At 45.6% G+C, this 26,876-nt stretch overlaps 1 protein-coding gene across 1 annotated transcript in view; it reads right to left on the bottom strand.

Annotated features, from left to right (window-relative positions):
- Positions 1-26,876, bottom strand: part of FKBP7 (FKBP prolyl isomerase 7) — a 132,110-nt gene that overhangs the window by 40,255 nt on the left and 64,979 nt on the right. Inside the window, exon 2 of the mRNA XM_078681501.1 lies at positions 5,160-5,311. Coding sequence (XP_078537627.1) covers positions 5,160-5,311 — 152 coding nt within the window. The remainder of the gene's footprint in view (positions 1-5,159; positions 5,312-26,876) is intronic.

Raw genomic sequence — 26,876 nt, 5'->3', positions numbered from 1 at the left:
GATCTTTTCGAGGGTGGTGTCAACCTCAGGCCCAAACAGTCTGTCTGGATTGACGAGCTGGTTGAGGATAGTCGTCTGTATCTCTGGCTTGAACCCTGAGATGCGGAGCCATGCCTGACGCCTCAACATAACACTAGTGTTGACCGCTCTCGCCGCTGTATCTGCCACGTCTAGCGCACATTTAATTGCAGCGTTAGAAATTAGCTTGCCCTCTTGTATCAGCATCTCAGCTCCTTCTTTAAACTTGTCTGGAAGGTGTTGTAAGAGCTGCTCTAAGGTGTCATAGTGCGCCCTATCATACCTGGCTAATAGGGCTTGTGTGTTAGAAATGCGCCATATGTTGGCTGCCTGCGCAGCCACCCTTTTGCCCGCTGCCTCCAGCACTTTTGACTCTTTGTCCGGGGGAGGAGCTTCACCCGTTGTCTGCGAATTCGCCCTTTTGCGGGCATTTGAGACCACCAAAGAGTCTAGAGGCAACTGACCTCGTATATAAGTAGGGTCCCCAGGTGCCGGCCTATATTTCTTTTCAATTTGTGGGTTCACCACTCTGGCTCTGGTGGGTTCCTTGAAAATGTCTGTGGCATGCTTGAGACCCCCTTTAAGCATTGGAAGTGTCTTCATAGTTTTTTCTGATGCAGAGAAAGTATCAAACAAAAAGTCAACTTCCACAGGGTCGGCATGCATCTCCACCTTATGGTTTGTAGCCGCCCTTTCAATTAAGGCATTAAATGCCGCAGAGTCTTCAGTTGGAGAAGTTTTAACCCCACACATATGTGGGTCACTGACCACCTATTGGTCCCCCTGATCACCAGAGTGTATCCATGAGTCCTGCTGCTCATCAGGGTCAGTATTGTCTGGGAAGTTATACCCCTCATCTTGTTCACTTTCATCTCCATTTGAGCAAGTGGGTGAAGGTGTAGGACTCCTCCTAGGCCGTTGAGGAATGGGTTCAACAAGGTCTGGTGTGTCTGGTGCAGGCTTTTTCTTCTTTAGAGGTATTACATAGGATTCCACAGGCTGGGATGTAATTTTCCTCTTGTAGAGCGTTAATCTACCCGTGTTGGCGTCGATAAAATGCTCCGCTTGGTCGTCAGGTAAAGGTGGTCGACCAAAGCCTCCACTTAGCTGAGTCTGCCTCAATGCCTCCGAGTCCTCGGGCACCGTACGAGGTGCAAAAGCCTCCGGCGCCACCTTCGGTGGTAGAGTATAGAGGATCGGCATCGAAGTCTTCTTCAGTGGAACACTTGGCTTCGGTACCGAAGGTGTTTTCGGCTCCGACGCCTTGTCTCTTATCCGTTTCAGGGAGTCCGAGATTTGCTTCGTAAAAGAAGCGGACGGCTTCGTCGATCCCACCGACGACCTCTGTCCACCCACAGGGGAAGATCCGAGCGTCGACGATTTTTCTTTGGGTGGCGGAGGCGCGGACGCACCTTCGACAGCTGCGCTCCGCTCCCCTGTCCCGGCCTTAGTCGTCGACGTCGCAGACTTTGGATCAGCAGATTTTTCTTTCTGCATCGGGGCTCCAGACGTCGGCTCGGTGCCCCTCGCCGACTTCGCTTCGACTGTCCATTTGCCTGTCGGTGCGGCAGTCTTGGTTGAAGGTGTCTCGACAGTCTTCTTCGACTTCGACTCGACCACCTTACTTGACACTGGCTCGACGACCTTCTTCGAGCTGGTCCCCCTGGCCCCTTTCGGTACCTTAGCCTGTTCGACAGCCTTCTGCGGCTTCGAGGGCTCCGAAGACGACGGTTTCGATGTAGTCCCAGACGTCTTCGGTGTCGATGGTTTGTCGGCCATCTTTGTTGTTTTCGATTCCGATGGTTTCGGTTTCGGTTCCGATTTGTGTAATGGAGGCTCCACTGGTATGTCCGTAGCCGGGCCAGGAGGCGGGGCCGAGGACTGAGGAGTAGGGTCGTGGGTAAGGCCGTGTGGCGATCCCGTGACCTGAGCCTTAGTAATTGTACGCACGGGGCATAGCTCTTCCTCCGAGCTATCTTCCGCGGCCCAATAAACTTCCTCGTCGTCCCCTACCTCCTCGACGTTTTCGTCTAGGTCCAGGCCCTCAACGGGTTCTCCGCAGTCGGCCTCGACCTCCGCCGATGTAGGTGAGATCTGCAGGTGAAGCTCTTGCTCGTCTTCTTCGTGGTCGCCAAAGATGTCTGCCGGCGCCGGTGCCGATCGCTGGGCCTCGAGGCGCACCACGCGCCGAATCTTGAGCGTCTTCTTCGACCTGAATTTCGAACAGGCCATACAGTTGGCCTCGTTGTGGTCCGGCGACAGGCACTTGTTGCATACAGGATGCACGTCGATGTGTGGGTATTTCGAACCGCACATGGGGCAGTACTTGAACGGGCTTCGTTCCATCGTAGCGTCGTCCTGGTCTTGCTGCGTCGACAGGGCCTCGATGACCGAAGAGTCACCCGACTCCACAGTTATCCGACTCGAAGAGTTGGAGTACACACGAGACCGAACGCTAACAATACCGACGAAGTAAAGAAAGCCTCGTGGCCTTCAAGAGTTGTTTTATCGATTCCGAACAGGAGACGTCGAAATCACATCCGAACCCAATGGCGGAAAAAAACAATCTGGGGATGGAGTCGATGCCCATGCGCACTGTAGTCCAGGGGAGGAGCCACCTATCTCGTGATACTTCGAAGACTCTCCCAGGACAACAATGTGCAATCATCCGGACCCAACACTAGGGGGCGATCTATGCAACAGATATGAATTTAGCAGCCCACATGCCTCGAACAGGGTTTTATTGTTGGGTCCCACACTTGATTACCAATCCATGTGGTCGCCCTAAACCTGGAGCAAATGAATATTTAATTAGACCAAAGCAAATGTATGCCCAATGCTTTCAATTTTACAAAGGATCCCGAGATCACAACTAACCCTCTCTTTTGGCTTGTGAAGTATATTTTTTAAACCAAAACCTCTGAATAATCTGTTATTTCATGGTTTGAAAAATGTGATTGAACTTCTTTTTTTTTCTTTGTGCAAAAAGTGTCACACTCCTCGTTAACTGATAATAAAGAACATTGCTCTTACATTGTATCTAACAATGAGGATTATTATTCTACATAATGCATGTCAGACTCAGTAGGCTACTTTGTGAGACAACTGGCTTGGTGGTAGAAATGGGACTGTTTGATCTGGTGATGTGACATTGGTTTACGTGGTGGATGAATACTGGTGTATCTAGGATGGGATGGATTCTGAAGGTTTTTGGATCAGTTTACGCTCCGGGTGCACTGCCCGTATGTATGCACACAATACAGATTAACTATTATTCAGGTGCAAAATCGGCGAGTGGAGAAACCCTAAACCACTCAATTAGAGTAGAAAAAACTACCCCTTAATCAACAGATTTGGTTGCCGATGCACTCAATATGGTACACATTGTTCAGTAACAATATACAACAAAAAACGTAACAGATGACAGAAGTGTTTAAACAAAAACTCTCATGAAGGGTAAGTCTTGGAGTCTTTAATGCAGTATACAGCCAGCCGACACGTGTTTCATCGCACTCGCGATTCCTCAGGGCTAGATGGCTGTGTCCAGGTCAAATAAGGTCGCTCAGCTGGTGATAATTCCGACCCAGCCGGGCCCTTGACCGTGAAGATACTCGGTATGAGTATGTGTATAGATAGGTACGAATATTGGTTGACCTTGAATTCTTATCATCAGTCTCGGAGGTCACAGTTTATTGTAATTTCAAAGTTGGTTGCCGCCCTCGTCGAACAAGGTGTTGTTCTATTTGGCGGGGAATGACTCGTGTATGCCGTTTAAGGTTCTAACGTCAGTGTACGCCCCAAGCTGTATCAAGCAGAGGAGCGGCGTGTAGCATGTCCGGACCCCCGAGCCGTGTTCCTGTTTGGACCTTTCGGAATTATCGGAATTATCACCAGCTGAGCGACCTTATTTGACCTGGACACAGCAATCTAGCCCTGAGGAATCGCGAGTGCGATGAAACACGTGTCGGCTGGCTGTATACTGCATTAAAGACTCCAAGACTTACCCTTCATGAGAGTTTTTGTTTAAACACTTCTGTCATCTGTTACGTTTTTTGTTGTATATTGTTACTGAACAATGTGTACCATATTGAGTGCATCGGCAACCAAATCTGTATCTAGGATGGGACACCGGTTATTCCAGGGTGTTACGCTGGTTAATAAAGTAGTGCATCTATTGGATATCTAGTGGTGCGAGACTGTTTTTTCTGACAGTGAGACACTAGTATATCTTATGGTGAGACACCGGTATATCCTATGGTGAGACACCAGTATATTTTATGGTGAGACATCAGTATATCTTATGGTGGGACACTGGTTTATCTTTTGGTGGGACACCGCTATATCTTGTGCTGAGACAACGGTATATCTTAAGGTGAGCCCCCAGGATATTTTATGGGGAGCCACCAGGCTATTTTATGGTTGGACATTGGTCTATCTTTTGGTGGGACACCGCTATATCTTGTGGTGAGACACCGTTATATCTTATGGTGAGACACCGGTATATCTTGTGGTGATACACCAGTATATCTTGTGGTGAGACACCGGTATATCTTGTAGTGCGACACTGGTTTATCTTATGGTGGGACTGGTGTATCTCGCAGTGAGACAGTGGTACATCTTGTGGTGAGACACTGATATGTCTTGTGTTGAGACACTAGTATATCTTGTGATGGGCCACTAGTTTATCTAGTGGTGGGACACTGGTTTATCCTATAGGGGAACATTGGTTTTACCTTTGGGTGGGACACTGGCATGCAAATAAAGCTTCTACAGCTTATACAGTCAATTATTTTCTGACCAACGGGGTTGCTTTCCATTTGTTGCAGAGATAAAAATTAAAGTTCCAGCAACGCCATTACAAAAAGAAAATCCCCCAAACTTCAAAACGTTGGGAATCGCAATTAGGTTTCACAAGAAGAATCCTGAATTATCCAAGGAAACATTTCACCAGTGAACAACAGAAATCTATAATTTTTTGCATGGGTGGATTTAAAAATAATAATTTGGATGATTATGTCACAAGCACAGGAGGCTAAAGCAGTAGAGACCCTGCAACTAGATACATGTAGCCAGAGCATGGCATAGCAAACATTTGGGGTAAACTTGATATTCATGCACAATAATGTGAAAGTATCTTTTACCTAAACCATGTATTCCGTATGCTAACGTGGGTGGTATTGTCACTTTTCTTTTCTCGCCAGGACACATATCCATCATTGAAATGTCCAGTCCTTTAATTACTTGTCCAACACCGAGAACAAACCACTTAGGATGACCATCCTGTTCAGACCGACTAAAAAACAGAAACACATGTGAGATATAATAAGGAAGGAATACTCAAATAAATCACATAAAGTCGTACAAAAGATGCATAATGTGAAACCGTTTTTTTAACAAACACACCCACCAATTGCAAAAAGTACTATGTGCACTACTAGGTAGGGGGTTCACATCTGAGTCAATAACAGCTGACGAAAATGCCACATATAAAGAAATTCCTATCGTAAATTAAGGCACCACATAAAAGTCCATATTTATAGGTCCTGCCAGAAATCTCACTGCCAGGGTCTCACTATCCGATCCATCCAACATGAAAGGGGGATAATATAGCACATTATTGTACTTCTCCTGGCAACAGTGAGGTTGTGGTCAATCAGGCAATAGTGCCACTGTTATGTTAAGCATTTTTTACCCTGAAGCATACCTTTACCTGGTGGCAGAGATTGTGGTGTTCACCTACTGTGGAGTAAAATGTTGGAAGTGTTGTGGGCGGGGCCAGGGAAAGGTTAGGCAAGTAGGATAAGTTTAGAATAGAGGTTAAGTAGTTACAGTTGCAGAAGCACAGATAGGGTTGTAGGTTTTTATTAGATGGCAGGAGTTTGGAACTGCAATACTGTGGAATGGGATTGTTATGGAATGTTATGTAATGTTATGTTATTGGCAGGGGGGGAAATGGAGGATCAGTTAATTTATGTATAGTGAGGTTTTAGTTTGTAAGGCAATGGCCTAGGTTGGACATTGAGATATGCACCTGTTTTCAATAAAGCGGCCTTTTCACACACAAACAATGGGTCACGGTGTTCACTGTCCCCCTTCGAGGCTGGCGGGGCACAGCCAACAGCAGCCACTCCGAGTAGGCACTCAGCATGGGTGATCCAGTCAGTCCAGGTGCTATCTGGCATGCACCAGTCTCTGGCTGAGCAGGGCCCTCCCCTCCGGATCCAGTTAGCTCCTGCGGACCTCCTCTGGTGATCCGAGCACAGACTCTGCACAGTCAGGACCCCATATCCAACTTTGACTGTCTGCACGGAGGAGACAGCATATTCCTTCTCCCCTCAGGGTTGAAGCAGCGCCTGTTTCCCTTGGCTGTGAGTCATGGAACTGCACACACCTCACGCAGTTGGGCTCATGGTGCATATCATCCAGGCCTAAAAGAAGGCTGTGAGAGGCCTTCTAGGCACTGTGTTGCTGTTGGAACATATGGGGCTGACTACGCACCGCATGGCTCCCTCTGCACTCTCTGCCTGCATTTGTTCCGCTTGTTGGCGGAGAACGGTGCAGCCTGGTGAATCAAATTTAGGTGCTTGGTAACTACATGCTTTGATGGGGGGGCATGGCTTTGCTACGTTTTCATTGTTAGATGCTTTAAACAACCAACCAAAGTCACCTCTCATAAGTGAGGACCAAAAGTTATGGTTTCATGTCCCTCCTTTGATGCAAGAAGATGTGGCAGTAGGGCCAGAGCTGTCGACTGTGAACAGGGGAACAACACAGAATTTTGGCTTCAGCTCAACATCCTGTAATTCTGGGCACTATTACTTAATCTCTCCATGCTTACAAATGAAGTGCTTTGTATGATGTAATTAGCACTTGAGCAAAGTGCCGTAGTACATTCAGGTTGTGTTTGCGCTATATAAACAGTCAAATAAATGCTCAGTAGTCTGCACTGGCCCTTCTTCCGCTGTAGGAGTGACTCACCACTGCTCGGACAAAAATTGGGGGGTCCGATGGGGTGGGGGGCATAGGCCAATAGAACGATCTGATGGCAAATAAAGTAATTAAAATACTATGGCACAATATACAACTGAGGCAATTAGGAAGGCTCTGCGTACACTGTGTGCAGCTGGACAGGATAATTTGATACATCCAGCTGTCCTTGATCAAGAGTGAGTGGGAATGGACCATCCTCGCAGGCAGGAGGCTGAAGAGGTAAGCTGCGGCGGTTGCCGCATACTCTCCTCCATGTGGGAGACAAAGGTTGTGATTAATTAGGGGTACAGTTCAAGTGCATACCATTCGCTGTCACAAAAAATCACTGTTGGGGTCACCCGCCTTATATGTTGAGGCCGAAGCTGTACGGGCTACCAAGCATGTGAAAAGAGGAGCCCGAGGGGACAGAGCCTTTCGCTGTGGGAAGTGAGTGCTGGTGTTTCACTGACGCATTTGGGTAGTATCAGGCAGGGTAGCAGACAGTGGCGGCTCCTCCTCTAAGGCGGAGGAGCGTCGCCCCACTGAGTGAGCAATTAAAAACTGAAAAAGAAAATGAGAATACCAACGTTATTATCATTTTATTTAAACTACTGGCTCAGTTGGTTGGGGGCGAGTCAGGGCTGTGCTGTTAAAAAGCTAGGGGAATGGTAGGCACTTCCTAAGTGCGCATGACATTTTAGCCAGCTGTCTCGGCCCAGCCGAAATGTCATACACACTTTGCATGTTCTCCACTCAGGCTGCATTACAGCCTGGGCGGAGAACATGCCCAGCCTCCCAGCCCCTGTCTGAGCTCCCAACTGCAGTGCTCAGACCAATCACAAAGCTGCATTGCAGTGTTGTGATTAGCTTAGGTAGCCTGGGTGCTTCCTGCTTCCACAGAAGCCAGGAAGGAGGACAAAGGAGAGGTGGTGGCCAGCCGGCCAGTCTTCTGCTTCCAGGTAAGTATTTAAAAAAAAAAATAATAATTCCCTCCGCTCCCCCCCAACCCCCATTTGGTAGCAGCTGCTATGGTAGCAGTAACAGTTTCTGAGGCAAATGGACAGGGTGCAGTTGGGCAGCAGGGGTCGCAGGTTACTGACCAACCCATACAACGTGAATGTGATGACGTTATGCCTAAAACTCGCTGGGAAAAGCATACCTGTCAACTTTCAAAACAATCTCACGGTGTGAGGAGGGGTGGGGGCTTGAAAGGGGTGGGGCCTCGTACCCAGAAGTACCTACGAGGCACCTTTAACCCCCCACCCCCATAAAAAAAGCTTGCTTAGGCTGGTGCTCATGTCCTGGGGTTTTTTCACACCTCTTAATGGATGTCCATAGTTCAAAGCCTGGAAGACCTCTATTTACAGTGATGTGATATCGGCTCCTGACCGGGGGACCGTGTGATGGGAGCCGATATTGTGTGCCACAATGTGGCAGTGGCACCAGCACCGTGTGAGTTTACAGGTATGGAAATGTAGTTCCCAGAGTGCAATATACGCCCTTTGCAGTTTAGTGAAGATGTCCCCGAAAAGCGGGACCCTGTTCACAATTCGAGGGTATTGAACTTTACAGCTGCAGATAAAAGAAATTATCTGGCACAACACGAAGTTTGGTTTAGAGAGCTCATGGGAAGAAAAATGTACTTTACAGGAGAAACACTTAAACGCACAAGGCATAATAGTTGATAGGGAGTGGGATTTGGTACTTGGTGAAGATATTAAGGCAAACGTTAAGGAGGATAATGGGGACGAGGTAGGTGTTAGGCCAGTAGGTTTGGGTCCTGAATAGGGACGAGGTAGGGAATGTGGAGAAGGAGATTTAGCAGCTTGAGGGGTCCACGGATCAAGGGGTCCCCCAGATTGGGATGCTCAGGAGGAATTTTGCCCTACAACACCAGTACTGGAGGTTGGTGATGCTTCACTGCCCCTGACAGGGGCAATTATGGCCCTATTACATAAGCCAAAAGCGAGGATGCAAATTTTGGCAGCCTTTCCGCGCCAGGACATGATGTCTCCACTTCAGCAATCACCAAAAACTGTAGGTAATTTGAGGGTGTATGATGGAAAAGTGGATGATAGAAAACTATCGGGAGTGAGTGGGGGCATGGATGTCGAGTGTGGAGATGGTATTGGACTTTGATGATGAAGAGGTTGAGGTGGAAGAAGGAGAGATTGTGGAACATGATGGTAAGTGGTAAGGGAAGTGTATTTTTGAAGGCTAAGGTGGGAGGTGATGCAGTTAACAGTGGTCTGGAGATCGGTGCCTTTTAGAAGTCAAGAGCGGACATGGCACTTCAGAGCTCCCAACTGATGCGAAGTTTTTCAGAAGATGGGGTCGGAATGAAGCCTTAAGACAGATGAGATGGCTACCACAAGGTACGCATCATTGGTGATCGGTTTGAGATATAAGTTCATATGGGAAAAAAGGCATGAAAGTAAGTCAGTTGTGGTGGGAGAGGGGATAATAAAGGTTGGGGTTTCATATGTGAACGCTTTGGAAGAAATGTTGAGCTCTGTGGGAGAACAACAGTGGTTTTGAACTCTTTGGAAGATACAAAAGACAAATGAAGTCCTGCAGGGACAGAGGCTAAAAAAGGGGATGTAGCTAATGAAGAGGGAGATAAGACCATGCCGGTGGTTGTCCATATGGCAGCAAAAACGAAAGAAACAATTTGTAAGGGAGAGTTTGTGGATGTTTTTTAATTGCTTAATCAAGACATTCTGGTGAAAGTGGGTTTCACAGAAGAGCAGTGGGAACTGGTGAGATGTCCAAGAGTACCCATTAACATTAATATTTGGATATCAGCGTTCTTAATTTTTGCTAGCATGTACTGTGGGCATTATTATGAAATGGTAATGGCACTGTTCAAATATGAGGACATCAATGTAGCGGAGGAATTTGGTGTTCCATTGGCACCATAAAAAACAATGGGACCAGGCGCACTCCTGATTTTTCTGGGTGTTGAACTTGATACCCTGAAAAATCAAGCAAGCATACAGCTGATAAAGTGCAAGAAACCGTTGCTTTATTACCAGAAACAAGTGAGCTGCAGAAAGTTCAACATCTACTAGGTCATCTTAATTTTGCTTGCAGGGTAGTACAGGCAGGGAGTACTTTCTGCAGGTGGATTGGTTTGGACATATTCGAGGCTAAGTTACCTCACCACAGAGTGAGGGTCACAGAGGCTTTGTGGGCAAATTTCAGTATTAGGCACCAGTTTTAATGCTGTCAGTAAGTTTTTAGAGAGGAGGAAACATGACATGTACAGACTTTTTCAGATGCAACTGAAGCCACTGGTTGAGGACTATTTTGGGGGATGGAAGGTGGTGGGCTGAACAGTGGCTAAATCATTGGTTGAAGCGTGGGAGAAGTATTGCTTTTCTGGGATTTTTTTCCATTGTTAGTTGCGCTGGTGATGTGGGGTAGTGAACTGGCTAACAGAAGAGTGGTGTTCAATGTATCAACATGACTGGGGTGCAGCTGGTAAACAGACAAAAGGCTCGGGACTTAAGGGTTTTGAGGCGGTTGCAGAGATTTATGCTGGATTGTTTGCATTACAACATGCGAGTCATGTACCAGGAGTGAAGAATGATATAGCGGGCGCTTCATCTCTTTCACAGTGACAGAATTTCTACCAGTTGGTCCCGGGAGCAGATGACGAGAAGACTGAGTTACTGCTGAACATCTGGGCACTGGGGGGAATAAGTTTTGAATTTGGTGGAACATTTGTTGTCCAGGTAATTAGGAGGTCGTATGTGAATACTTGGGAGTAATCTTTGAGAGGTGGGGTGAGACAAAGAGGTGGTGGTGAGGCTGGTATTGCACATAGCACTAAGGATGTTCTGAGTTTTGTTGTGTTGTTAATTGATTAAGTTTTATCAGCACCTACTCTTTCTGATGACAAGTTTGTCGTTTTACAGGAAACTGTTCTGGGATTATGATTTAGTAGAAGAAGATTTGGCAAGGCATGTTTTGTTGGGTTGGTCTAAGTTGGGGGACAGGATGGGGGAGTGTGGGAACCAGGTTTGTTTTCTTTCTTGGTGAAGTTAATAGAGGCATTGATTATTCTGTTGCTATGCGTTTGAGGTGGGCATTTTAGGTTTCGCATGGTCTGGATTATTTGGGGGGCTCTAGGGTGTCTACGTTGTTGGGTTGTAGAGACAGGCCACGTTTGAGGTTTCATGAAGTACTGAAGGAGGGTGGATTGCTAACTTGGCGGTGGCAGTTTAAGACAGATAAGCATGGCAGGGGGAAGTGAATTATTTGTAAACAGTGTTCTGTGGAGGAGGCTTGTCTCCTGGCTGTGTGGAGCAGGTATCTCCAAGGGGGGAATATGTTGTCATGCTAGTGGCGCGAGGTTATGGCAGCATGACTTGTTGGAGGTACTTAGGAAGGCCCTGGGTTCTTTGGGTTTGGATGCTACATGGTTTGGTTCACATTCTTTTCCACAGGAGCTTCTTCAGAAGTGGAACGCCTTGGCCTGCATTGTGGTGACATTAGGCAACTTGAGAGGTAGCGTTCTAGATGGGTGGATCTATTATAAGGCGGGGGAAGGACAGGTAAGCTAGTACCATGTTTTTTGTTTACTAACCGTTTCATTTTTCATAGGTTGCGTTAGAAGTCCGGCCTCTGAAAAAATGGTGACATGGATTGTCGGACACTCTCTTCTTTAGTGGGTGGCCATATTTGCAGGCAGTTGACCTTGTGTACTTTCATTGGGGATGTCACGTAGCAGGTATGTAGTACTATGGCGTGGTAAGAGTGGTTTGAGATGGGGGCAGCTATTGCCCTGATCAGCAGACTTATTTGTAGGAAAGGAATGCCTAGAACATTTTGTAATTAATTTGGATGAAAATAGTTCAGTTAAGTTATTGGGGTTGTCATTAATGAAAGCAATGGAGAAGATTTAAGAAGGCTACAGCAGCTTTGTACGATAACTTGTTTGGCTTGGCTGAGTTAGTGTGCAGAAGACATTGGCGGGGTGGTACAGCATACTGCTGTGGACAATGCGAGACAGAAGTTCAACATAGCTACAAGAGTTTTCCCATAGTGGATGTGCATCAAAGTTTTGACACATGAACATGTTGTGAAAACTGATTTTAATGTCTACAGAGCGGATGGGGTATCTTTATCACTTTTTGGCAATGCATATTATTTGATAGACCAACAGGAATTGTTATCCAAGATGAGGGATGAGAGAATATGGGGTTGAAGGCATGCGTTTGTTGCGCTTGGTTTGGTTTGTTGGGTGTGGGGCAGGAAAATACCTTGGTAGGTTTTTCCTGGGTGGTGGAACTGGGTGGATGGTGAGTCACGAGCAGGAGTATCCACTCCTTGGCAGGGGCACATAGCAGCCAAGATTATCACTTGTGGTGCCCGAAAAGCTGCTCTGATAGGTGAGCATGTGGGCGGACCGTTAAGAGGTTTACAGGCCAATTGTTCAGGGTTTGTGGGGCTTTCATTTCTATCCTATTAGGACAAATATTGCCTTTGACAGGTGCAAAGATAGTCAGTATCTCGTATCCTGTAAACACCCATAGAGCGAGCCATGAAGGGTTCAAACTTGACATAGTAGCAAATATGGGCCATTTGAGGTCTCTGATTAGCTAGTGCAAAGGCCCCAGCCTATTTCAGTTATGTGTTATATGTTAGACGTGGAGGTGACGGAGGCAATCAGAGAATGTCTGGACAAGGGCGGCAGAGCGGCGCTGATTTTATTAGACCTCTCTGCCGCCTTTGACATGGTACCTCACCAGCTTCTCCTGACGCGCCTATCCGCCATCGGCCTCTCTGGGCAAGTGTGGTCATGGGTGAAATCCTTTTTGACCTCCCGCTCCCAGCAAATCTGGATGCCCCCCCATTCCTCATCGACCAGAGAAGTTCAGACGGTGTCCCGCAGGGCTCAACGCTGAGCCCGCTTCTTTTCAACATCTATATGACCCCACTGCTCTTTCTGGCTGAAAAACTGGGCACCAAGATTATGGCATACGCCGACGACACCCAGCTGTTGTTCACCTGGGACGACCCGATCGTCAGCACAGAAGTGGCGCAAAGATTCTTAGCCGCCGTGTTCACCTGGCTTGCCCAGGCGAAATTAAAATGCAACGAGGGGAAATCGGAAATCATACTCTATGGTCAATTTCCCCCTCAGTTCACAGAAGCTCTGTGGCCCCCAGATTTTCCCCGGCCTCTATCGGAGGGTGGCCCGGCTAAGAATCTAGGTATTTGGTTTGGAGCAGATCTTAGATTTACAGAGCATATAAAAAGACTTACAGGCATCTGCTTCGGGACCCTCAAATCCTTAGGCAGATTCCTCCCTCTGCTCCCGCAGCCTGCCAAGGAGATGGTTGCCCGGGCACTTATTCTGTCCCGCTTGGACTATGCCAATGCTCTCTTCCTTGGCATTCCGATATACTTGATCAACAAGCTACAACTTATTCAGAATGCGGCGGCGAGACTCCTTCTAGGCGTCTCTAAACGGACCAGTATAAGAGCACAAATGTGCACACTCCACTGGCTGCCGGTGACTCAGAGGGTACAATTTAAGGCTCTGGTCCTTACACACAGAGCTTTACACGACACCGGCCCCTCCTACATCAAGAAGAGAGTGGCTTTTTACATTCCCCGACGCCCGCTTAGGTCGGCTGCCCAACGACTGATGGTAATTCCTCATTTCCGCCGAGCTAGGATGGGCGGTCAGTCTCTATCGGTTAAAGCAGCCATCCTTTGGAATGCCCTCCCGTTAGAGCTGCGCCACACTCAGGACCTAAGATGTTTTAAAAAATTACTTAAAACCCACCTTTTTAAACAGGCCTACTAACTCATCTTCTCTCGCCAGTTGTGCTAGACTGCTTCGCGCCAGGATACTCAGGAGTAGTTGTGCGCGCTACAAATCACAATATAACATATAACATATTTCAGTCGCCAGCCCAACACTGCATTCGTGCAGTTCTTTAAGGAAGGCGTCCTGATCAACTTTCAGTTACAGAATAGCAAAACCGATATTTTGCAGTTCTGGTGGCATTTCAAGTAGGCCTCGGGAGGAGGATACCGCAAGGTATTGAAGCCCAAAGACTGCAACTCACCGGCTACCAGCCCACTTCCATTTCACAAATAAAAGTGGAATGTGAAGATTTATTTTGAAAGGCACTGTTAATAATGATCTGTGCTACACTGGCAAGGGTGAATGTACCTGCGATTATTCGGTTGCATGCAGTAGCGCTACTTTAAACGCCTCAACTAGGACGGTAGTTTGGGTACTGAGAAGGCTGTGGCGCCATTATGGATCGGGTCGCAACCATAAGAATATTGTCTGGGGGGCACGCACATGTGAAACAGATATAATCATGGAATGACACAAATTGAAAAAGTGTGATAAACCCAACCCCAATATACCCAATTTAGGGGTGAAATTTCTCCACTAGAATTACACTACAACTGAATTTCAGAATGAAATACGAGAATGGCAGAAAAGACTACAGAGCAAACCTGAGCATATTTGCAAGCCTCTTTGTATTGGTACTAGAGTTGCCAACTGACCAGTTTACTACCGGTATTTTGTGTCTTAGCTGGAACAAAAAATAAGCATAATCACATGAAGCCAGCATTTTAGCTCTTATCTGTGCATATTTCAAACAACAAATATTGATAGAAAGTACTCTAAATGTGTTAAAGAGCTGTGTTAATAATCCCAGACTAATAATAAAAGGAAAGAAAGGAAAAAAAGTAATGTTACAAATATAGGGGCAGATTTATGTTAACTGGCGCATCCCCAGGGATGCGCCAGTTAATGTGCGTCACAGTGCGCCACAGCTCCGCCACCCATGGTGCGCCGCATTTACAATGCGGCGCACCATGGGGCAAAAACGGCACAGATGCGTGACGCATCTGTGCCGTAAAGGCGGCGCATTGCTGGAGTTGCGTCGCAAGCGCGACGCAGCTCCAGCAAGGCTCGGGGGTGCCCTATCTGACCAATGCTGCATCAAGACCTACGCCTGCTTCAAGCAGGCGCAGGCTTTTGACGCAGCATTGGCCTGAAAGTGACTGAGTGAAATCTTATAGATTTCACTCAGCGCACCTGCCCCGGAACGCCCACCCTGCGCCGGAACGCCCACAAGCGGCGCAGGGCTTCACAACGTGACGCATCTGCCTAGATGCGCCACGTTGTAAATCGTTCGTAGGGATGCGCCACGTTTACGCCGCCTTGCGTGACGCAACAGCGGCGTAAACGTGGCGCAAGGGCCTCATAAATCTGCCCCATAGGGTTTAGTTTGGAGTCTTATTTTCATGCCTGGGCCTTTGCAGACTCTTAAGGCGACAGCAGATGGACGGTATTTTCTCTTCGAAAGGTAGCAACCCTATTAGTTATCAGCACCTAGTCACTAAGGGATCACAAACATGCTGGAATGACCATGTGGAGCATGGCATTGTACATGCGTCGCAATGATATAGGGCACTGGGGGTGTGCAGTTTGCAACTATTGTAAGGATCCTGACCATTTCTATTTCACATGGGTGCATGTAATTGATGCCACCCTACAGGCGAATTAGGCTGCCAGTCTCGATTCTCAGAAGTGGCAGACGCACATAGGATCACAACTGTCTTACATTTTCCTTTGGTGGCTGGGGCACAGCTCTGGATTGGCATTACAAGCAGCAATGCCACAGGCATATATTCATACCATATGTGCATGATCGACCCGTGCGTACCACATTTCAGAGCTAGCTGGTTCATTTAATAGATTTAAGCACATCTGATTCTTCACTACTAATGTGCATCAAGGTGATTTTGTGACCTATACCTCTGAGGTGATAGTGGCATAAACCTACATAAGGTACACTTTTTGTGTAACCGTTGAGAGCGATCCTCTTACAGGGCCACAACTAGTGTCCATTTGGAGACAGGATGGCTTCACCGGTGGCTGTTACTGATGTTAAAGTCATTACTAATAGTTAACCTTATACCAAAACAAGATTGAAGCCCTAACTGATTTAAGGGCTGGTAGTTCCCGATCACCTCCGCTTTGGACAACAGGTTACCTGCCCCTTCTGACAATTCCAGGAGGGTATTGTTGATCCTAAATGCCTGGAAGCCTTACCTAAGCAGCTGGCACAACTGCTGGGGATTCAACTACTCAGTACCGAATATCTGCTCAGACTGTCTGAGGCAGGCTCACTGGTTAATTCTCTAAGCAACCTGAAATCTTAAACACTGTAAATTTGAGGGAATTTGAAGCTGGAGGCTAGAAGCTTGTCGCGATCCTTCTGTTAATCTGTGGGAGCAGCGCAGGTGCTGCACGAAGAATCTAGTGGGGATGAAGAGTGGCCCCAAGTATTCAGAAGGCACAAATTCCTGCAGATAAGTCAGCAGTTGCCATCCATACGGCATCCACACGCGCATGTCACTCACCCAGTACCAGTCCACCCTCTGTCAGGATGGGGGCAGCAACACCTTACAATGGAGCAGGGCTTCACCCTAAGGCAGGAGAGAAGAATTGTAAGGCGGGGGCAGATGCTAGAAGCAGTATATCTGCACTAACATGATATAAACACATGGGCACATTGGGACTTTTAAGTAATGACAGGTATTCTATATTCCTATCTCCTGTCAGGAGGGGGAGCTGCCATGAGAGTGCTCTCAAACTAGTCGGATGCTCTTAAGCAAAGAGGGCCAAGCAATGTAGGGTGGGGGCTGCGATGAATGTGAAACCGCCAGCAGCGTGGACGAGACGAGACAGCACAGTTAAACTGCATCAATAACACATGCGGGCGGCTGCTAGGCCATCGTAAAGGAAAGAGTTGCCCTAGCAGTGGTCCTATGGGATGCCTGATGTCTGGGACACTGGGGGGCAATGGAGAAAGCCAGAGGGGATAATCGTACAGCAAACACAGAGCTTGTAGCCCGGGCACAGCCAGAAAGGGCCTTGGACGTAACACATCCAAATAACTGACTAACCTATCCACCACTTAACCCCTTCCATGCTGCCGTCGGCCATTGGCCAACGGCAGGACTACCTGCCCAGTGCTGCTGTCGGCCAAAGGCCGACGCGGCCCTCCACCCGTTTTGCGGAAGTGCCGCACTTCCGCAAAATCGCGGGCGCATGAAACGGGTTAAAATGTACTTGCATGTTTCACTATACTAATTCAACACTAATCCTCTATGGGTCCCGGAGTAGCGTGCTACTCGCCGAAAAAGCACTTTGACACCTCGTCAGGGGTAGTATGCGCTATATAAATGCAATTACAATACAATACAATACAATACATAGGTAGCAAGGGAAGCCTAGAAGCTGCTGAGCTCAACATGAGGACCCTTCACATCCAGGCCATGGACAGGAACCTGTGTGGGATGGTGCTGGCAAAAGATGATATGTGGTGTTGCCAAGCTAGCTTAAGACTGTGGATCACTGATTTATGACAGTACGATGGATTTATGCTGACATTCTTGCATGATATATGGTGTATAGCAATTATCGATTACTGTCATGATGATGTACGACCAATGTCATGATTTATGACTTGACATTAATAAACTGCGACCTTTTGCTCCACACAGGGGCCCTGACTCTTATTGAAAGGAGGGTGGGTGGAGGGGAAGTACGGTTAAAGAGCCACTTGGACCGGGTAGCCTGTCTGGGGCAGGTTAGTCCTATGTGCACAACAGGAACTGTTTGCCTTTGTATCCAACTAGCAGCACGTCCCGACGTTGTCCGGGTATGAAATAGAATGTGTGTAATGTGTGTATTTGGCAAGGGCAATTTATTTTAAAATCTTGCGGTATACAACATTTTTTGTTTCATTAGAATAGGGACGGAGAAGGCCCAGCTGCAGCCCTGGTTGATGTTAGCAGGCGCGTGTAATGTCGTTGAATGAGAGTTATCAGCCGCGGGTAAATCCATTTAATGAGAGAGTTGAGTGACAGCGAGTAGGAGAGGCTGCAGTAATTGTCCCCGCAGACACGCTCACTTGCGTGTTCCCCCGCTTGAGGCCCAGATGCAGGCGTGTTTGATGTTAGCAGGCGCGTGTTCCCCTGCTTGAGGCCCAGCTGCAGCCCTGGTTGATGTTATCAGGCGCGTGTAATTAGCGTACTGATCGGCCGCCTGAACCCGGCTAGAGCCCTGGTTGATGGTAGCAGGCGCGTGTAATTTCGGTGAATGAGAGAGTTCAGTAACAGCGCGCAGGAGAGGCTGCAATAACATTACTTACCAGGCCCCCAGGTGAACGCGTTTGTCACGCCCCCAGCACACGGCCACAGCAGACGATCTTCTGAATAATGTACGACCCACATGGCATGAAGGGCGGAACGTAGCACACACCCCCAGCGTTTCTCACTCCCCCAGCGTGCCCCTTGATGCGGCGCAATTGCGTTCACATGGCATGAAGGCCGGACACACGCTCCCAGCGTTTCTCACGCCCCCAGCGTTTCTCACGCCCTCAGCGTGTCACGCACCCAGCGTGCCCCTTGATGCTGCGCAGCAACGTAATTGGTGCTTGTATGTTCGACTCACATGGCATGAAGGGCGGACACACGCCCCCAGCGTTTGTCACGCCCCCAGTGTTTGTCACGCCCCCAGCACACGCCCACAGCCCACGATGTAATGGCCGTACCACACGCCCCCAGCATTAGTCACGCCCCCATCCCACGCCCACAGCACAACGCAGACACGCCCACAAGGGACTACTTTGCTGGCACGGTTCTTTTACCTTTTAAATGTATAGAGGAGTTGGCCTAACGGCTAAGGAGCTCGACCTTGGACCTTGGGATCTGGGTTCGAGTCTTGTTAACGACGCCAAACATCCTGTGATTCTGGGCAAATCACTTAATCTCCCCGTGCCTAACAAAAATGAATGTGTATCCTCATGTAACGTAACTGGTGCTATGTAACGCGCTCTGATACCTGATTCAGTTCGGGTCAAGTTTGCGCTATATAAAACTCTGCAAAAAAATTGTTTTTAAATGTTGGCCGTCTGCATAGCCTATGTCCTTCTGCTGCAACTACCCTTTCCAACGCTGTATTGGGTGTTGTGATTGGTGCTGTGGTTACTGAAATTACCCGCCTCAAAGGTTTGGGCTCTCTCTTTATAATATTAGTATGGATGGAGTTCAAAAACGGAACGCATAATCAACATGCACGTTCAAGGACTTATGGACTTGTATTTCCTAGTATGTTTAAACAGAAAGTTGTTGAGTACAAGAAGATGGTTATGGATTTTTTATTACAATTGTGTGTCAATATATTAAATAAACATGGATGTAAATATGAACCTCAATGCACTCTATCATATGTGTCCACAACAAATCACTAATGCAGGAAATGTGAATAATGGATTAAATCCAGGGAAATTACAATTCAGAAGCAGTGCCACATTTCACTCCAAAGTGGATATTTTTATAACTTGGAAAGTGTTTTTACGCCACACTACCTGAAGTGCCACTGTTGCATCACCCACACTATCGGCTCTAGAGTGCGAATGAAGGCCCAGTGCACACCCACTAGAGTAGGCTGCTGGGAGAGCTACCCAGTTAATTTAGTCCTTTGTTCACAGCTAACTTGATATTGGCTCCCCCAAGAAAGTTTTTAATTCTAAAAGGATAACAGAGAGAGCACAAGTACCTCTAGGTGTCCAATGTAAACCAAGTCAGATGGCAACACACTGACAATCCATGGAGAATGAATCCAGTCTGTATTTACTCTACGACCTAACATTTGAAAGTGATGTGCATATGCCAGAAGACTATGTCTCAGATGTATCAAGCTAAATTGCAATCGCAATTTAGCTTTTTGCAATGTAGGAAAGGAAAACCTACTCGCAAAATAAGGAATCGCAAAATTTGCGATTCCCTATTTTGCACAAACGTTTAGAGAATCGCAATTTGCGATTCCCTAAATGCTATTCTAGTAGCCATCGCAAATTGCAATATAGCTGTAAGGAATCGCAAATTAATACTAACTTCAAGTTGGTGGTAATTTGCGATTACCTTGAAAAATTTACTTCAAATTGCCATATGGCACACATACATGCCCTTCGGCATTTATGTGCACCGCATGTGCACACATGCACATTTCAGGGGTGCAACAGGGTGTCCTTTAGGAACCCTTGCACCCTTGAAATTGCTTGTGCAATTTGCGAGTACTTATTGGGTTCTCGCAAATTGCGCACGCAATTCCCATTCATTCCTATGGGCCTCTTGGCCCATAGAAATGAATGGGAAGCCATTGCTTATTTGCAACTCCCAATTCGCGAGTCGCAAATAAGGAATGTGTAGGAATCCCAAAATATTAGCAGATTCCTACATACATTGCATTTTGCAGGTCTATAATAGCAAATCGGTAAAATTCGCTAATATAGACTCACAAAATGTAATGTTGATACATCTGGCCTTGTATGTTTTTCAATACCAGGAGCCGTATTTCTTTCAGTTATCTGAAATATTTGGAGTGGTTAAAGCCAAAACTGGAATACCCGTAACAATTTGCAACTGCTGCTGACAAGCAAAAAGCCAGCAGAAACAAAAAACCATATGGGTTCAAATAATCTAGGTACATGCCTTATTACCTGGTTTAAAGAGTAGTAACAGCAAGTTTAGGTTGTTGAGGAAAGAACTTAGAAATAGATGGCAATCAGAATTCAACTTTATGTAAAACAAATTGTGTGTGTGGGGTGGAGGAGGGTCATGGCCATCCCTCTATCCAAGCGTGGAATTCTTTCCTGTCAGTGCTTGTGAAGCAGGTCTATTTCTAATCCCATTGGGTCCACTTAACCTTGAACTATTTCAAGAGTTGGTAATATGCGAAACATTGAGTTTGGTACCAACAAACATCTGTAATCCAAGATACCCCAAGGTGTGAATGTGATTTCAATAAATATATATTATGTTAAGTTAGGTTGTGTCAGAGTTACTCTTCAACCAAGCAGAAACTGCTCTGCTGGACCGTTTTTGTTTCTTTGCTCAATAAAAGCCTGTGTTTCACAGATCTTGGTTATACCCAACCAACCTTACTAAATTAGGGGCTACCTAGACTAAACCTCAAATATGTTAAAGTCTATCCTTGAAATCAAGGTTGGATTGCTGGAACAGCTTTCTCCTTATGTGTTTTATTGCAGCTTTTCTCATTTTTCCCCAGAGCATTACTGATGATTAGATTCTGCTGGGAAATGATTTTCTTATACTGTACTATATTTCACACGTCAATCAAAGAAACAAGTTCTGCAAATCCTCCAAGACGAATATGACATTTTGGGGCCCACATGACAACTGAAGTAAGCATATCTTTCCTGGCATGTTCAAGCCTGTTGCTAATAGACTTTTCATGATTTGCCCAGATGAATCAAACTCAGAAAATGTGTCAATGAGACATCTGTAATATCCCTGGACCTAATCTGCATGGACATCTTAACACTAGATTTTCATAAAAAATGGTAGTCAGAAAAATCACACAAAAAAGATTGTTCATACCATCAGACATAAACAAGCCTTCTCAACAAAAGATCAAAAAGCCACCCGATTAGTCGAGGTGGTGTGGGAGAAGTATTTTTTGCACTGTTGATGGCTTACTGCCATCCACTCAGACAAGTGAAACTATGTTGAATCAGGTAATAGTTGCAAATGGGGTGCCTGCGTAGAGGGGAAACATGGCGGCCGCAGGCTAGACGCGGCTCGCACGCTCGCCGAGTCCTGAGCCCTTCGCTGCCCTTCGCTGATTTTTTCGATGCGATATGCTATAATTGCTCCTGCGCCAGATATATAGCTGCTAAAGGAGCATTGGGGGAGCTTAATTTGATTTTTAACTCAGAGGTTCACCTTCAACGACGAGAAGACGCTGGATGTGCCTGCCGCTCGATCCGCACATCCCCGCCTCCAACTCTCCCCTTTGCTGGAGGCGGGCAGCAACAGAGATTAGGCGCGGCCGGGCGGCTGTAGCGAAGAGAACGCACACGGCGACTGCACTAGGTGGAGTAATCGGAGCTGGAGGCAGAGGCCGTGGCAGGGGAGGAGGGGAGGAAACGCCAGGAATCCCTGTGACATCCACCCTGGAGCTGCAGAAATTAGAGGAGACGGACGGCAAGACTGTAAACGAGAAGGCTGAGAAGGTTTGCTTATTCAATCAAGGGGGGTTTTTTCATCAAGACTCAAGTAAGCTTTTTTGTTTATTTGGGGAGGCGCCCATCGAAGTTCAAAATAAAAAGGCGTTGGACTCATATACGAGGGTAACCAGGAGTAAAACAAAAGGTAGAGGTAGGGACAGGGAGACAGGGCTGGAGGAAGTACTACAACTCCCAGAGTGCACCATAGAGGGAGATAAAAAAAAACCATAGCAACTAAAAAGAAACTTTCAGTGACAGTCAAAGACAGGAGTAATACATTAAAACAATCTAAGAATAAGAGCAAGAGATCCAAAGCTACCGGCGACATAACTCCGTCACTGCGCTCGTATTTTAGAGCTCTGCCGCAGGTTCTGCAGATTACACAAGACATGGCAGAAGCGCTGAAAATTCAGCAGGATAAACAGTCCGAACATTGCGGTGTGGCTCTGAGAACTGATTTAACCGACGATATTTTGTCTGGGGGGGGGGTATTAGAAGCCCCTTTTGTTGATATCCAGAGCTCCCTGACTGAGACATACACAGAATATACTGCAGAGAGTCAGGAAACTGTAAGATCAATAGATACTTTAGAGAAAGAAAGTCTAACCAAAAATAAATTGGGCAAGAATAAAAAAGCTACTCCCCAAAATTTAGACCCAGCGATCGGAAGTGCACTTGAAGCAATCGTCTCTTCAATATCAGAAATGAGAGAGGAAATAAGGCAGGACTTTGTAATATCTAAAACGAATCAAGCAGAAATTAGAGCTACCTGCGAAGAGTTGGGACAAAAAGTTGAAGGTCTTTGTGAGAGAACCGAGGCATTCGAAAGCTCAGTAGGCCTACTGACCACAAATCTGGAAGCAGCTAGATCAAAAATTCATAATCTCCAAAGAGATGGGGATGACATGAGAGAAAGAATCGAAACAATAGAAAATTATTCTAGACGCAATAATATTCGACTCCTTAAGATACCAGAGGGAAAAGAAGGAGGGGACCTCAAGAAGTTCATTGTCATTTAATTAAAGATACATTGAATTTGGAAGAAACGGTTGAAGATCTGGAAAAAGACATCCAGCGAATACATAGGGATCCGTTTCGTTTGAATCCCGCAAGGACCAAGCCAAGAAAAATTCTAGTTAACTTTCTGACATATGCCCTCAAAGATAAAGTCTTAAATCTTGCCTTAAAGGAAGGTTCCATAAAGGGTCCCGACTTTACTTTCGAAATACGATCAGATCTCCCAAAGACTACCCTAGAGAGGCAATGGGAGCTGGGGCAACGTATGGATAAATTCAGATCACTAGGCGCAACGGTACAGATGAGATTCCCTGCTTTCCTCCGGATCATGTATAACAACAAGATGCATAATGTTCGCTCCATTCATGACGCCGATGAGTTACTTGAATCTATTAGTAATCACGCTCAGACCCAGGCGCATAAGTCAAAATTAGTAAATTGAGTAAGAATATAACCAGTTATAAGCAATGACTCAAAAAAAAAAATATTTTTGAAAGTTATAAAGAGGGGAGTTGGGGGAAAAATAGGAAAAAAAAGGGAAAGGATTGAAGGGAAAAAAAAAACACAGGGAAAATGAAGGAAAAGGGGAAAAAGAAAAAAAAAGGAAAAAAAAAATATATATAAGAGCACATGCATTCACTGTATATAAATATAAATACGAAAGTTTAGCACATCAACTCATACCTATCCTCTTTTTCATCTTTCAAGGTGATTTATTTCCTATAATTTAGGACTAGATACAGCTATTTTTTTGCTTCACGAAGGGCGGTAGAAGGGTGAAGGACAGGTTACTGGCGGGTGGAAACTGGTTCAACACCGAGCCAGAATAAGTAAGGGGGGGTTTCCCAGAGGGGAGGGGGGGAAAGAAAATAAAAAATCCTCATATGTCAGATCAACTTCAGTTCTTAGAAGCCAACCTTTTTCAGCAATTAAACAATAATATGCTAAAACTAGGTCAATATCAAATCCTAACCTCAAAAATGAAGGAGAAGGCAGGGGGGGAAGCCAAATCATGACAAACATAAACTTCATGTCCTGGAATGTCAATGGTCTGTGGGTGCAAGAAAGAAGAGATAGGATTTTACAATACCTTAGAGACTCGCAAGCACAGATCATTGTGTTGCAGGAAACGCATCTCCTTAAATCAGAGGCTAATATCATATTTAAGAAACAAAGATGGATAGATAAATTTTGCTCCACTGACCACAATGCGAATGTAAGAGGGGTTGCATTCATCTTTAAAAAATCTGCAAAAGCACAAATTCTAGACTGTAAGGAAGATAAGACAGGAAGATGGCTGATAGTTAAAGTCTCTCTCTCGAGGGTCAGAACAGAATATTGGTCGGCTATTACGGCCCAAACTCTGATGACCCATCACATTTGGATGCCGTAAGAAACCAATTAATATTAACCCAGGAGCCGATAATTTGGATGGGAGATTTCAATATTGTTCTTGACCCAACATTAGATAAATCGAATACATCCAGAGTCGCCACTACTGTAAAATCAAGAGAAACTCTCAAATCAATTATGAAACATCTAGGTTTGGCGGATCTGTGGAAAGAAAAGGTGGGCAACAAACCGGGAGTGTCCTTTAGAAACAGTCGCTTTAAGCATAAATCCAGAATTGACTATGCTTTTTTCAGCTACTGTCTAAAGGACACCCTAACATCAATAAACTATCTACCATCACATCTATCAGACCACTCTGCAATAGAATTTACCTTAAAAAGTGGCAACTCAGTTAAACATCCTTCCTGGTCTTTTGATCGGACAATTTTACTGGAGGAGGAAGAGGTCAAATTTTTAACAGATGTGACCATTTCTTTTTTTGATATTAATAAATATTCTGCTACCCCCTACAATGGTCTGGGAGACATTTAAGGCCTTCTTAAGAGGGCAGATCACAAACAGAGCTTCTTATAGACGGAAAATATATAACGAGAAAATCAGGACAATAGAAAAGGACATGAAACTTCTGGAATTAAGATTAGATCCGATAGTTGTAACATCTCCAGATCATGAAAAGCTGGCTGAATTGAAAAATGAATTGGAAAATACTCTACAAGAAAGAGTAAACAAGAGGTGGGAAGCGAGTAAATCGTCCCACTTTGAGTTTGGAGAAGCTTCAGGAAAAATATTGGCGTGGAAAAAAAAAAACGACAAAGCCCTTAACTATATAAGAGAAATCAAGGTTCCAGGGGAGTTAGAGACTAGAACTTCTAACCAAGAAATAGGAAATGCATTTTATACATTTTTTGAGGAGATATATAAAGAAGATCTCCATAACGATCAACAAGCAAGAGACAGGTGGTTAGATTCCATCACACTTCCAACCTTATCAATAAATCAAAATATATCATTAGAGAAAGAGATCTTGTTGGAAGAGGTTATAAAAGCAATTCGCCACCTACAAAAGGGGAAAGCAGCAGGGCCGGATGGCCTGCCAGGAGAAATATATAGATCTCTTGAGCATATTATAGCCCCAGAACTCAGGGTACTTTTTAATGGAATTCTACTAAACGGCGACATACCACCTAAATCTTGGGGAGAAGCTATAATAGTGCTTATTCCTAAACCTGGAAAATCTCCATTAGAGTGTGGGTCATACAGACCAATATCACTTCTTAATAGTGATTATAAAATATTTACAAACATCATTTCTACAAGATTGGCTAGCGTTATTTGCAGTGTTATTCATCCTGATCAAAAGGGATTTATCAAAGGGAGACAGTTAGCGGAGTTAACTCAAGAGCTGGTGGGGGCCATAGATATCGCAACTGCCACCACCGTACCCCTGGCTACTCTGACTTTAGACGCAACAAAAGCGTTTGATAGGGTCAATTGGTTATATCTAAACGACGTACTAAAAAAATTTATTTGTGGGAAAGGCTTTCGTAGAACAATTAAACTCTTATATAACACACCTTCTGCCAGGATAATGATTAATGGGGGTTTAACTGAAGCCTTCGCCATAACTAGAGGTACAAGGCAGGGCTGCCCGCTCTCCCCGCTCCTCTTTAACTTATATATTGAACCGTTCGCTCAAATTCTAAGGAACGAGGCTAATATTCCATCTTTTAGCTATGGAGAGTGGGAAAAGCGGGTAGCTCTATACGCGGATGATATCCTGGTCTGTACATCTGACCCAGTTAAGGCATTACCAGTTATCATCGCATGTGCAAAAGAGTTTGGTCAGATATCGGGATACAACATTAACTCTAGCAAAACAGAGATCATGGTATGGAATCTCCCTAATATCCAGCTAGAGATAAATATCTCAACATCAATGCGCTATCTAGGAATAAGAATAACACAGGAAGTGGATAAGATTGGATCAAATAACCTAGAAAGAATACATATTGAAAGTAAAAAACTTCTTAAGTCTTGGTCACACCTAGTACTCTCTATAACGGGTAGAATAAATCTAATTAAAATGTGCATTCTCCCCAAGTTTACTTTTATCTTTAACACAATTCCAACTGCATTTGAACAGAAACAAATTGAAAAATCTCAAAGTGAAATTAATTCTTTTATATGGAATTATAAAACAACAAGAATAGCATGGAAGAAATCAAGAAGAAGAAGGGAAAAGGGGGGACTTGCACTTCCAGACCTGTTATATTACTCATGGGCTTTTCAGTTGTCACACTCGAGAATGCTACTGAAAACACCATCCAACTTAACTCCTAACTCCATGTACAAAGCAATATTATTGGGGGCAAACTTAACACCAGAGGGATTTATGTTCAAATTTGGAAACTATAAAATCTTCAAAAAAATGAA

The sequence above is a fragment of the Lissotriton helveticus genome, chromosome 3_1 (assembly GCF_964261635.1).
Source record: "Lissotriton helveticus chromosome 3_1, aLisHel1.1, whole genome shotgun sequence".
NCBI lineage: Eukaryota > Metazoa > Chordata > Amphibia > Caudata > Salamandridae > Lissotriton > Lissotriton helveticus.
The sequence above is the reverse complement of the archived record's forward strand: the minus strand, read 5'-3'. Positions and strand labels throughout refer to the sequence as shown.